The sequence below is a fragment of the Vespula vulgaris genome, chromosome 25, assembly GCF_905475345.1.
Source record: "Vespula vulgaris chromosome 25, iyVesVulg1.1, whole genome shotgun sequence".
NCBI classification, from domain to species: Eukaryota; Metazoa; Arthropoda; class Insecta; order Hymenoptera; family Vespidae; genus Vespula; species Vespula vulgaris.
Window position 1 is genome coordinate 2269175 of NC_066610.1, and position 13549 is coordinate 2282723.

The window sequence follows — 13549 nt, forward strand, 5'->3', positions numbered from 1 at the left end:
ATGGAATATGTCGCGAATATGTCGCGCTTAGGTTATAATGTATGGACATGTAGTTTCAGGACAAATGTTTATTCCAACTCTCCTTTTACTATACCACGTACGTACTTACATATACACAGACACGCGTACGCATACACATATATATATGTATATATATGTATATTATATCGAAGCTTTTCTTTGATTCACTATGGAAAGATTCGTAAAGAAAGATCGAAATGTTATTGGAAAAAGAAAACAAAAATTTACTCGAGATATCGTTTATCGAATTCATTTATACGCGCATCAGTTTCCTCGATTTCGTTTAGATTTAATGGAACAACGAAAGAGAGACAGAGACAGACTTTTTTCCGACTTTTTACGTTTAGCGTGGATGCATTCTGTGCGCATGCGCGTATGTTTACACGCACGATACTGTGCACCGCAGTAGACCACTTTGCCGCACCGCACCATACCGCATAACACCGCACCGTATCGTGTCGGTCTTGCTATAAAGAGCGGAACGCGTGACGGCTAAATCCTTCGCGATCATTCGAGTTATTTAACACGGGCAGCCGGGCAGATGCAAGAGCGAGGAAAGAGCTAGAGTATTAACGTTGCCTTTAAAGCTCGATGACTGACGACCCCGTACTCTCCAAGACCTCTGACAGTATGAGAAAGATAAAGAGAGAAAGAGAGAGAGATGGAGAGGTTTACAACAAGTACGAAATTACAAGGAATCTCTCTCCGAGTCGGCGCCCCCGATTTATAAGCATTTGTAAGAACGAGATCTACCAGGGAGTCTCTTCTTTCAGGATTTCCTTAAGAAAATCGTACGAGTTCGTGACGATGATACTGATGATGCTGTTGTTGCTGTTACTGCTGATGTTGATGATGATGATTATGATGATCGCGTGATCTCTATCTCTATCTCTTTCTTTATATATATGTATATATCTCTATCTCTCTAAGAATTATTCCCAAGAAAGAGGAATGAAAATGATTATGACGTGGTGGTATAACCATCGCGATTTAAAGATATTGAGGTACGCCATACGATTTCTTCTTCAGCCATTGTTCCATAACTTACATACATGTTGAGAATTCTGTTGATATCATATTTTTTATAGTTTAGTACGAGTTTTTCGATTCCGAATAGATTATCAAAGTTTTACGAGAGGATAATATATACCGTCTAATTAATATTAAATGATAAATGTCGTCGATCTTTTTAACGAATAGAATTCATTCCAATGAGAATGAAGATCCACTCGTTCTCATCCTTTCAAAATGACAAGCTGATATTTGTTCGTGTTAATTTCTAATGTGATTCTTTTTATCCGAACGAGGAACCAGAATCGGCGGAACTCTCTTACTTCTGTTATATTATCCGAAAGGTACACCACGTAAGATGTACAAGCCCAAGTAGTAGGGGTAGTGCACTGGCCCGTACAGCCCGAAATACACGGGACAAACGACTCTCTGAAACCGAGGAACGCATTCTGCGAGTGGCAGAAGAGAACCGTGAGGCTTCTCTTCTCTTTCGGCCGTTTGCTCTTCAACCGTGACTCTTCTTCTTCTTCTTCTTCTTCTTCTGCTGCTGCTGTTTTTTTTTCTTTTCTTTTTTTACTTTGATTTTCTTCTCCTTCTTCTTCTCCTTCTTCTTCATCATCATCATCATCATCATTTTCTTCTTCTTCTTCTTCTCCTCCTTATTCAGCCAGGCTCGTAGCCAAGAAGAGAGTATCGGTAGCAAGGATCTGACTATGACGTGTTCCACGTGCAAATATATACTCCAAGTTTTCTCATGATAGACGTTGGTTGGTTCATGCTGATCGATATCATCGCTAAGTCACCGAATGATGACGAAGCTAAGTAACTTATTATTCAAAGATCGTACTTGATCGTGATCGATAGAGAGGAAACATTGTTGGCACCGGGCAAAAGTATTTTTTTGTCTCCTCTCTTCTTCTTCTTCTTTTTTTTCTTCATAGAAAAATACGATCGCAGTTGATTTTAAGTTGTAAAAAGGTAGGGAAAGGTACAACCTTGTAACGATATCGACAAAGCTTACCAGTCGATGAACTTGAGAAGAGATATTAGACTCCGTCTGTGACTGACCGCTATCATTCGTAATTCATGGCAATTTCATGCACTGTGATTTTCATCCGTGGCTCATGTATCAAAGAAGATTATATTCTCATGAGAGTTTACTACCTTCGACCAACCTTCGGAAATCGGTCATCTTCGTTGTTAACCGATTGCTCCTCGAGGATCGTATAATATTATTTAAAAACCTATTCGTATTTGAATAATCCTACAATAAATTCATAATAATATCTTAGTTAACTTTCTAATTACCTTTTTCATTACGTACGAAAATTTACAAGTACATTCCAAACGTTTATCGATCAACGACGATCTATATCAATTTTTCCCAGTTTATAACAGAGAACAAAAAACAAAGTTCTTTCAATTTCTTAATCCAATTCGAAGCTTTTGGATAGTTAGCTAACCACATCGCTCGAGGTTTATATGGTTTATACGGTAATTAACGGAGTTTATATGGTTCGTCCTTCGAGTGGTTGTTTGACAAACGACGAGGGGTAGGATGACAAGGAGATGACGAAGAAGAAGAAGAAGAAGAAGAAGAAGTGGAAAAGGAGGAGGAGAAGGAAAAGGAGGAGGAAGAGGAGGAGGTGAGGGAGGACTAGGGTATCCTGATCCACAGGGTAGACCAGACGTACCACGGTACTTGGCATGCTTAGTGAATGGCCCCTTGATCCAGATTTTTGTAGGGTGATTTTTGCACACTCAGGGCCGCCTATATATAGCACTCGCCACTCGGCATTGCATCGCTGGTTGCCGTCTCGACGACAGTGAACGGCCACGATTTCTTCTTTTTTTTTTCCTCTCTTCTGTTCTTCACCTCCTCCTCCCCCACCTCCTCCTCCTCCTCCTCCTCTTCCTCTTTTTCTTCTTCTACTTCTTCTACTTCTATAACACTTTCTTCCTTTTCCGCTACTTATTGTTTCCTTATACATACGTTAATACACTTTCTCTCCGCTAGATCGACACACTTCCATTTTCCCATAAATCAACCTCCCCTCCTTTGTCACCTTAGATCGGTTATTCTATTTCAAGATAATAATTAATAGATCGAATTTTATCATCCCTGAATGGTATCAAGAATCGTTAATCGATTATAATCGAGATCTTTATCGAGTTCGAAATCGAGAACGGTTACCACCTTGTCACCGATCGATACGCAATTTCCTCGTTATATTTATGTACATATATACTATACTGTACATACATATACATACATACATACATATATATATATATACACATCGTACTTACAAGTAGAAACACTTGAAAACGTAGAAGGGTATCGATTGGCGCCCGTACAAGACTAGTAGCACAGCGATATTTCTTTTCTTTACCATCCAGTTCTTCTACCGTAGCTGATTAAGGGTGTATCAAGGACTTTGTGACCTCCTTGTTGTAGACGGCATCCGATATAGTGATGGCTCTTTTTTTATATCCGTTTTTTCTTTCTTTTTTCTTTTTTTTTTCTTCTTCTTCCACGACTTGTTCTCTCTCGTCTCCTTCTTCGATCTTTTTTCTTTCTTTCTTTTTATTTTTTATTAATAGAATTTATAGAATATTTTTTTAAAGATTAGGGATATGAGGTTGAAAAGAGGATGATGATATTCTTCGACGATCCATTTCATGAAAGTTATTAATCGAGGACTATAACGATAGTCGTATTCGATGGATGTATATCTACTTTCTTTTTCTTTTTTCCTTTTTTCGATTCAATATATTCTCATTTATCTCGGGAATTGGTTACGGAAGGCTTGTTATACAAGACGAAAAGGACGATTTCTTTATTTTCTCTGTCTCTTCTTTTTTTTCTCGTTTCTTTTCTTTTCCTTTTCTTTGCGGGACTTTAAAGGCGACAGTTAAATTTATTTCGGCCAAGTAGAAAATACCGGTCCTAAACAGACACCGCCAGTGCCGCTTTAGTTATACCGCGTCTTGTGAGTGTCGAGTGAGTGCAAGAGAGAGAGAGATAGAGAGACAGACAGAGAGACAGACAGACAGACAGAGAGAGAGAGAGAGAGAGAGAGAAAGAGAGAGGGAGGGAACAAAGCGACATTGTTATCGGACTCGCAATAAAACATTAGGCGAGTGTGTCAACCTGCAACACGTTCGCTGCTGCATGCATTTCAAGAGTGGTATACATAGGTACATACATACATACATATATATTTGTTGAGTATATAACAGAGCTAAATTCTATCATAGCAATCTCCATCTATGGTTTTATGAGGCACAGGATCTGTCCGGTTCGGTACCACATCAGGCTATTTTCAACGATAATTAGTACCTACCTTCCGTTATGTTCGCCTTTCTAATCTCTCCTTCTTCGTTATCGAAATCACCGATTGGATCGAAGTTGTAAAACTACTTGGTTTATTAGCAACATACACGTCATAGACGGATGATGTAAAAGAAGTTTCTCTCTTTCTCTCGATAAGGGTACGACGACGTTTGACGACGTTCGAACGACGAAGAAGAAGGAGAAGGAGAAGAAAGTAAAAAGTAAAACGAAAAAAAGGGAGTGAAAAAAAGGTGGAAAAGGAGAAGAAGTAGGAGTAGGAGTAGGAGGTGAAGAAGAAGGAGGAGGAGGAGGAGGAGTATCGAAGTGGCCGATGCAAGTGCGAGCTGTGCAACTCGTCTCGAACGAGCTTCGTGTGGCTCGACTCTCGGACCTCGTCTCCAACGTCGGACGCTATTTTTTCTCGTCTGCTCTTTCAGATTGGCCGGCTCGGTGATACACACCCATACATATATATACACACATACATAAATAGATACATACATACATACATACGAACAGACCGTATCTCTCTTTCTCTCTCTCTCTCTTTTTCTGTTCTCAGAGTACCTACGTGGGTAGGTATGTCGAATGATTAGGGCACGTGCCCTTTTCTTTCTTTTTTTTTTTTTTTGTTGAAAAAGAAGGATTAAAGAAGATCAGAACATTTATAAAGTTTGACAAAGTTTCAATAAAAGCTTTTTATCGTTTGACGAGTTATTAGGCGATGATAGGAAAAGAAAGAAAGAGTGAGAGAGAATTACAGCAGCAACAGCAGGTGTTTATTCTTCCTCTCTCTCGTTCTTATGCAACTTCGTTTAAAACGTCGAAGGAGATAGAGGCGCCAGTTCGTTCAGTGGATAAGGTCGTTCTTGGACAGCCCGTGGCTCGAATCTTTTTCGACAGTATTTTTCTCTTTAAATCGACGAAGACGACGAAGACGACGAAGACGATGAGAGGCTGTAAGTGGGCAGACACGTAGGCGACTTTCCTCGCGACTTCTTCGACGTCGTCGTACATCTCTCTCTCTCTCTCTCTCTCTCTCTCTTTCTCTCTCTCTCTCTCTCTCTCTTTTTCTCTCTGCATGTCTCGGCTATCTATAAACCACGAGGACGAGCCGGTCGTACCTGCTAGCACTCGAATACGTGAGTAAGAAAGAGACGGAGAAAGATAGAAAGAGAAAGAGAGAGAGAGAGAGAATCTTACGAGCTTATCTCCGTTGGCGTGTTGCGTCCAGAAAAATGAAAGTCTTCTCGTCGAGTCATTTTTTTGTGTTCTTCTTTTTTCTTTTTTCTTTTTTTTTCTTTTCTCTGTTACTCTCTCTCTCTCTCTCTCTCTCTCTCTCTCTCTCTCTCTCTCTCTCTCTCTCTCTCTCTCTTTATGTTTAATCTTTCACAGAATGTTCGGTCGATGCACCGCATCATCGTCATCGTCGTCGTCTTCGTCGTCTTCGTCGTCTTCGTCGTCTTCGTCGTCTTCGTCGTCTTCGTACAAGTCCAGTCATCGTCATCGAAGATATTATACTCCTACACGCTTGCGTTTCTACTCGGCGATCATTCATCTCGTCATTTCAAGATGATTTCCCTCCTGGCATGAATATTTATAGACAACATTTATCTCCTTCGATAAAATTTATCTTTTGACCCAAGTAAACTTGTTCGTCTGCCAGAAACAAATATAAGCATCTGCCTCCCCATTCCCCCTCGGCCCACCCCACAACCCTCCCCATTCTAAGCTGCGCGAAGGAAGATCTTTTCTTTTTTTCTTTCTTTTTCTTTTTTTGTTTTAGTCCTATAAATTATTATTGTTACTTAAGCGAACGAAGATTTTCGAGGGCAGTTAAATATATACATATATATATATATATATATATATATATATATATATATATATGTCGTTAAATTCGGATAAATATCGATTTTGAATAATATTATAAATTGATATATGTTTATAATGTGTGTATATGTATGTGCTAAAGGTACGTAGATACATATATATGTATATATTATGTATAATGTATATATGTGTCTAAGTATGCGCTCCAGCTGATTTTTTTTTTTTTTTTACACTCCGTACGTTCTCTGTGTGTTTACGTAAGGAACGTTTTGCGTCATGTCTCTCGCTACCATATAGATTGACCTTATAGATCTTCCACGAACATCTGTGCCGAGGTGAGCAAAAAAAAAAAAGAAAGAAAGAAAAAGAAAGAATGAAAGAATGGAAGAAAGAGAGAGAAAGAAAGAAAGAAAGAAAGAAAGAAAGAAAGAAAGAAATTCGGTAGCTATCTTTAACTTTATCCCAGATTTTCAAGACATTTTATATTCGTTCTCTCTCTCTCCCTTTCTCTTTCTTTCTTTCTTTCTCTTTTCGTCTCGTTTATGATACAATTTTTGCAAGGGTTCGAAGGACCCATCTGAAATTCGAAACGAACGTACGAAGGAAACGGTGGTGGGTTTTAATACTCGTAAGCGGAAGTAACACGTGTTTCTACATTTCGTATCTTTCACTTCCTTTTTTTTTTCTTTTTTTTTTCATTCACATTTTCTTCTCCTCTTCGACGAAGAAATTATTTATCAGAACGAAATCGTAGAAAGTTGCTCATTTTCTTTTCGATAATTTTAAATCCGTTTGGATTTAAATATTCTAAGAGTATATTTTTTAATTTTCTAATTAATAGTCGACGAAACTGTAAAACTTTCCACGTATCGACGACGACGACAACGACGATGACGTTAGTGTATGTATTTGTCTAAGAGAGAAAGAGAGAGTGAGAGAGAGAGAGAGAGAGAGAGAGAGAGAGAGAGAGAGAGAGCTTTTCTAACCGAAATAATATTCTCCGAGTTCTCCTGTTAGATTCTAACAAAGTTCATCGAACTCATGGTGTGAACATTCATAGCAGCCCCTCGGTCGTAGCAGCCCCTCTTTAAACCCGCTCGCACTATCTGAGAATAGTGCTTTGCTAGAAGAACGGCGAAACGTCTTCCTGGAATTCACAGTGAAACTCTTAGAAAGGACCTGAAGAATCCTGAACCCGAACTATCGCCATATTACGCACACACACATATATATATTTTTTCAATTTGTTAATAATGTCCTTTACGTCAATAGTATATCGACGAACTAAATCGAGCCCGAACGAATCAATTCCAAAAACGTTGTGATAACGAGTGAGTTGATAAGAGAAAGGATTATACTTTCGAACTTTAGTCATTCGTTCTTATTCATTTATTTTCTTTCTTTTTATTTTCTTTTCTTTACAAAAGACGACATATAAATATTTTCTCTCTCTTTCTCTTCCATTCACTCTCTTTTACGATTTTCTACGGCTGTTGCTTGGGGGTAAACGTAAGGAGAAGAAAAAAAATAATGGAGAATAATAGAGTGAAAGAGAAAGAGAGCGAGAGACAGAAAGACAAAAAAAAAAGATAGAACGAGAGAGTCTGCACGACTCGACTCAACTCGACTCGCATATTTGCGATACGGTGGCGTGTCGAGGCTCTCCTCTCATGCTCCTGAGTTGCTTAGAACCGAGTCCGCGCTTAGAACGACTTAGCACGGGCGGTGCAACGACCTCGTGCAACGAGCCTCGCTGTCTCTCTCTTTCTCTCTCTCCTTCGTCTTTCTAGACGCTTACATTCTCTCTCTCTCTCTCTCTCTCTCTCTCTCTCTCTCTCTTATATTCCTTTGGACTTGTAAGCGTCGCGACGCACCATCGGAGGATCTTATCGCGAAGTGAAAAGTTTGACTTGTTTTTGAAAGCTTCTCTAATTCAACAGGGTTGAAATATTTACGAGATAGAGAAAGATAGAGAAATTTGAGTGGAAGAGAAAGAGAGAGAGAGAGAGAGAGAGAAGAATTTTTATCATCACTTTTTTTTACATCCACTTACCCCCTCCTATCACCAACGTCGACGTCGTGCTAAACAAATTCACGAACACGTGTCGTACCATTTATTGTCAGCTTCGAACGATCAGTTTCTACCGTGATGCAGGCACGTTCTCGAAAACAATTACGTAACGTTTATCACACCCCCATTCTCTACCATCTTCAATCCTCATCCCTCATCCCCATTCCCGGACTTAACTCTTATTCCTACTCGTATACATAATTATATTTATATAAGAAATAAGAAGAAGATTCAGTTTGAATAATATGTATTGTGAAATTCTAAATAAGTCACTTTAAACGCGAGAATCTTTATTTCTGGAAAGGAGAGCCCATCTTCGTACGATTTATTTTTACGTGGGAGAGGAAAGAAAAAGAAAAAGAGAGACTGAGAGAGAGAAAAAGAGAGAAAGAGAGAAAGAGAGAGACATGTGTTAGGGACTTGCTTTCCACATCTTTTTCTTCTTACTTTTTATCTTTCTTTTTCTTGTTTATTTTTTTCTCTCTTTCTCTTTCTTTTTTTTTGGCGGAAGAAGATGATGAAGAAGAAGAAGAAGAAGGTGTGAGACTGTAGTCGTCATTTTTAAAGGAGACGACGGCCTTGTCGCATCAGAGAGTGTCGGCCAAGCAGGCTCTTCCACTCTTTTTCCGTCTGCCACCTTCTCTCTCTCTCTTTCTCTTTCTCTCTTTCTCTTTTTTCTCTCTCTATTTATCTATCTATTTATCTAACTATTTTGTTCTTCTTGACTTCTTTCGTTTCTCTTTCGTCTTCCATCGTCGACCTGTATTCCTCACGAATATCATCCACCCATCCATCCATCATCCCCTTCCACACCAATTTTATTTTATTTTATTTTATTTTATTTTATTTTCGTTTGTTTGTTCGTTCGTTTCTCATCGACAAAAGTTGCGTTGTTAGTCACGTGCAAATCGAATCGTAAAAAGTCGACGACGAATAATAGAAAAGCGTACACGTGTTCACGGTATTACATGGTAATCGGTATTCGTCGATCGTAAGAAGAACATGTGCGCTTAGTTTGATTTATCGAAATGAAACGCGAGATGCATATTCGAGATATAATACACGAATATCGATGATGAATAATATTCTTTAAATCGTACAAAAGAGAGAGAGAGAGAGAGAGAGAGAGAGAGAGAGAGAGAGAAGAAAAGGGAAGGGGTTAAAGATGAGAGCTAAGGAAGGAATCGTAGATAACGATTACGTTATAATTTAAATTTAAGAATTCGCGATTACGTTATGCTTTAGTTTCGCTAATATTGCGTCACTAGAAAGGAATATATATATATATATATATATATATATATATATATATATATATACAGCGCGTACTCTCTCAAAGGATGACGCGAGTTTTATATCTTCGTTTATATATAATGTATATATACGATACGTATAATCTTATATTCCATGTATCGTTCTAACGAAAAAGAACACGCGATATAATCTTTTCTTCCTTTTATATATATTTATATTTCTTTTCTTTTTTTTTGCAATTTTTTTTCTTTTTTTTTTTTTCGTTTCCTATTCTCTCTGTTACAGAATGCACCTTTGGAAAGCAGATTCGAGAGTTGGGTTCTACCTGGTTCGCGGATTTGGGACCACCATTTGGGGTTATGTACTGCATCAAATGCGAATGCATTCCGGTACGTATTAAAGTGGGTGTGCCACTGTGTATGCCACGATTCTTATGCTGCATACTACATATATATATATATATATATATTATATATATATGTATGTATGTAGGTATGTATGAATGTATGAATGTATGTATATGAATATAGTAATATCGGTATGTACGTAAGAGCTATTTCGCGCGTGTACAAGCAACGCTATATATCCCTCGCTTACGTTTGCGTGCGTTTTTCTTCGTCCGTTCGACCTTTGACCCCTCTCATGTCTCGAGAGACTCGCCCTACGGACGAGGCCGGGTCCGTGCGTTCAACATTACATTTCTATGTAAGAGACCGACCCGACACAACTCTAAAGGAACACACAAGAAGGTCCAAGTGTATGTATATACGTATATACGCGTGTCTATATGCGTGTGCGTGTAGTATGTACATACGTGAACGTTAAACAGCCCGTATAGTACAGGCTCTTTCAAAAACATCCTCTTTGGTCCAGGATCGTTTAGAAATTGTCGATATTATAGATATCATTTTTAATTAGGTTAACTCGTTATAGTTTAATCTTATTGATAATATTATCAGTCAGTCATACTCAGTGTGTATATATATATATATATATTATATATTTTATCAAATCTTTTATCAACGATCGATATCGTACGTTCTTCTCCGTTTAAAAGTTGATTCTTATCTTAACTGAAAGAAGAAAAGAAAGAAAGAAAAAAAAGAAAGAAAGAAAGGAAGGAAAAAAAGAAAAAGAAAAAGGGAAAAGTCCGTAGATATATCCAGATGCCGTAAACATAAGAGACGACGATATCTCGAATCTGGGTGACGTGACCTACGGAGAAGTTGACGTGCTTTCTAATCCCATTCCTGGTCCCGAGACAGACTGGCGTCCGCAAGCGTTTCTGTTTAACGTATACGCCGATCTTTGGTTTAACACATATACATACGTAGTTAACATGCATATGTAAGATATCTATGTATTTATGTATATGAGAAACCGCGTGTGAGAAAACGTTTTAGAAGCGCGTTTATAATCCTCTTCGGTCATCGTTTCACCTTCTATGGTTTCCTTTTTTCAAAACAAAAAAAATATATACACACACGCACACGCACGCACATATATATATATATATATATGCATAATATAGGTATATATTTTTCGGAATCGGCATTAACCCGCTTTCGATGAAACTGTCGTTCGAATTTTCGCTTACTTGAGATATGTAATGATATTCATTTACATTCCGAACGTTTGCCGACGACAGCAGACCGTTTTGCGTTCCATATACGGTGAGACAATAGCGTCATCATCAGTGTTTCGTCTACACACCAAAGAGTATTTCTACCCACGTATTCTCTCTCTCTCTCTCGTCGTTCGGAATTTCATTACTGACTTGAAAAGTACCTGCTGTTGTCGTAGTTTAAACGTTACCACCAACTAAAGACAGGAACAAACGATAGAGAGAAAAAAAGAGAGAGAGAGTATGGTTGAGAGAGGGAAGGACCACGGTTAAAAGGCACTAAATAATCAGTAAATGCTAATGAAATGCTACCTGATGAGCCTACAGAGTAGAAAAAAGTAATTGTACGGGCGCACGAGCCTACCCTTGAGAATCCGACTTTATTTTTTAACACTGGCCAATTATTCTTTTCATAGGGATTAACTTAACATAAATATAATTTTACTCATTTCTACGTCGCTCTTTTTATTGTGATAATAATAATAGTAATAGTAGTAGTAGTAGTATTTTCTTTCTTTTCAATTTTTTTCCAAACGATCATCGATTTATATTATTGGTACGTGTTGAAACAAACGAGGACGCGAGCGTTCTGTCGTTTACGACGACACTCGAAAGATATCTCGAAAGAAGGATTTAATCCGCACCCACACCCACACGTGTACACACAAACACACACACACATATATATATATACATACATAAACGCGCGCGCCCAAGTTACTTTCGAGAAAGTCGAGCGAGCGAGCAGCTCTCGATGCAAGCCCAGATATGAAAATCTGCCCACGGCAGAATATCCTCCTGTTAGTATATCGGCAGCCTATTAAAATACTCGTCTCCATTATACTCAGAGAGGACTCCGACTTTATCCCTCCTCTTCCTCCTCCTACGCAATATATCCTCCTCCTCTTTCGATTTTACTCCTTTCATTCATTCTCCAGACCACGCCGGAGTTTATTGAAAATAATAACAACGAACAAACAACAATCACACCGATTACGAACGGAAATGTAGATTAATAACGAAGGATTATAGATAAGAGAATATTTGTACTTTGTTTGCTTGTGTGCGTGTGAATATACGCGCGTATGTGTGTGTGTATACCGATCGTTCATCAACGTCGTCGTCATCGTCGTCGTCGTCATCGTCGTCGTGGTTATCATTCAAAAAAAAAAAAACAAAAAAAAGAAAGAAAGAGAGAATGAAAAAAGAAAGAAAGAAAGAAAGAAAAAGAAGATGAAAACACGTTTGCGTTAATGAAAGCATCAGTAATTAGAAATAATGAAACATTTAACACGCTATACTTTAGCAAGAGCAGTACTATTGGCATTGCGGTACGTCGGAAGCCGACAGTACAGGTATATATATATAGCAGCTACCGTATGGTAATGCGACCAGTCAATAAAGTTATCTATCAGTTACGTACACACATATACAGACGTATATAACCACTCTTTGGAGTCGATTCTCAAGCGCCTACTTGAATAATCTTAGTGTTTAGTATCTTAATCGTCCTTTCCGTTCTCATTAAACATCTAGAAACTCTATAATCTTGAAAGATAATTTCTTTGGTAAACATATCATTCGATTATATCAACTATAACATAATATTTCGAGGTTTGCGATTAAAAAAAAAAAAAGAAAAAAGTAAAAAGAAAAGGATGCGTCTGATTCGATTTTCACTCTCTCTCTCTCTCTCTCTCTTTCTTTCTTTATCTCTCATGCGCGTACACGTGTATGCGTTTGCATAAATTTGATCGACCGATCGATCGATCGATGGATCGATCCCAAGTCCAACGTCTCGTCGCTCGACGCAGTCGATCGTTGTTGGATCCTATGTTGGTCTCGACCGTTTTTAATAGAGTTCAATTCTACCAATCTTCTTATAAGGTGTCCTTGACTATCAGTAGCCTTACGTTAGTTTCTACTTTTTTCCCCTCTCCCTCTACCCTCCCCCTGTGACACATAGAAACGGCCAGAGCCACGTTCCGAGTTTCGATTCGATTCGTCACGATTAAAACGTGAGACAAATAAAACTTACTATACTTAAATGAATTTTAAGAGAAGCTTGTATGCGTGGCTGCGTAAAAATACGTACGTACGTAGGTAAATGATTGTCTGTGTCCGTGTGTGGGCGTGTTAAGCTAGAAAGATAGAAAATGACCAGAGAAGAGGAATGAGAGAATGAAAGAGAGAGAGAGAGAGAGAGAAGGGAAATGTTGTCCGTGGGTATAGTCGCAGGAAGAGCTTATGGACGAACGCGCGAACTCTATTTTTAGAGTTGGGTGGAATGACAGTCCCTCTGTCGAGTGTACATGAGGGGCTATTGATAGGTCCGCGGTCTTGGTGTGTTAGAAGAAGAGACAGACGCGCCTCGCGCCTATGAATCAGCCGAGCAAAT

General features: G+C 38.5%; 1 protein-coding gene across 8 annotated transcripts in view; it reads left to right on the top strand.

Moving 5' to 3' along the window:
• Positions 1 to 13549, top strand: part of LOC127072337 (dorsal-ventral patterning protein Sog) — a 56654-nt gene that overhangs the window by 26043 nt on the left and 17062 nt on the right. For 7 of the 8 annotated variants that reach the window (XM_051012693.1, XM_051012694.1, XM_051012690.1 and 4 more), the window contains one exon: positions 9813 to 9916. The exons of the other annotated variant lie outside the window; for it this stretch is intronic. In XM_051012693.1, coding sequence (XP_050868650.1) covers positions 9813 to 9916 — 104 coding nt within the window. The remainder of the gene's footprint in view (positions 1 to 9812; positions 9917 to 13549) is intronic. 8 annotated transcript variants of the gene reach the window in all.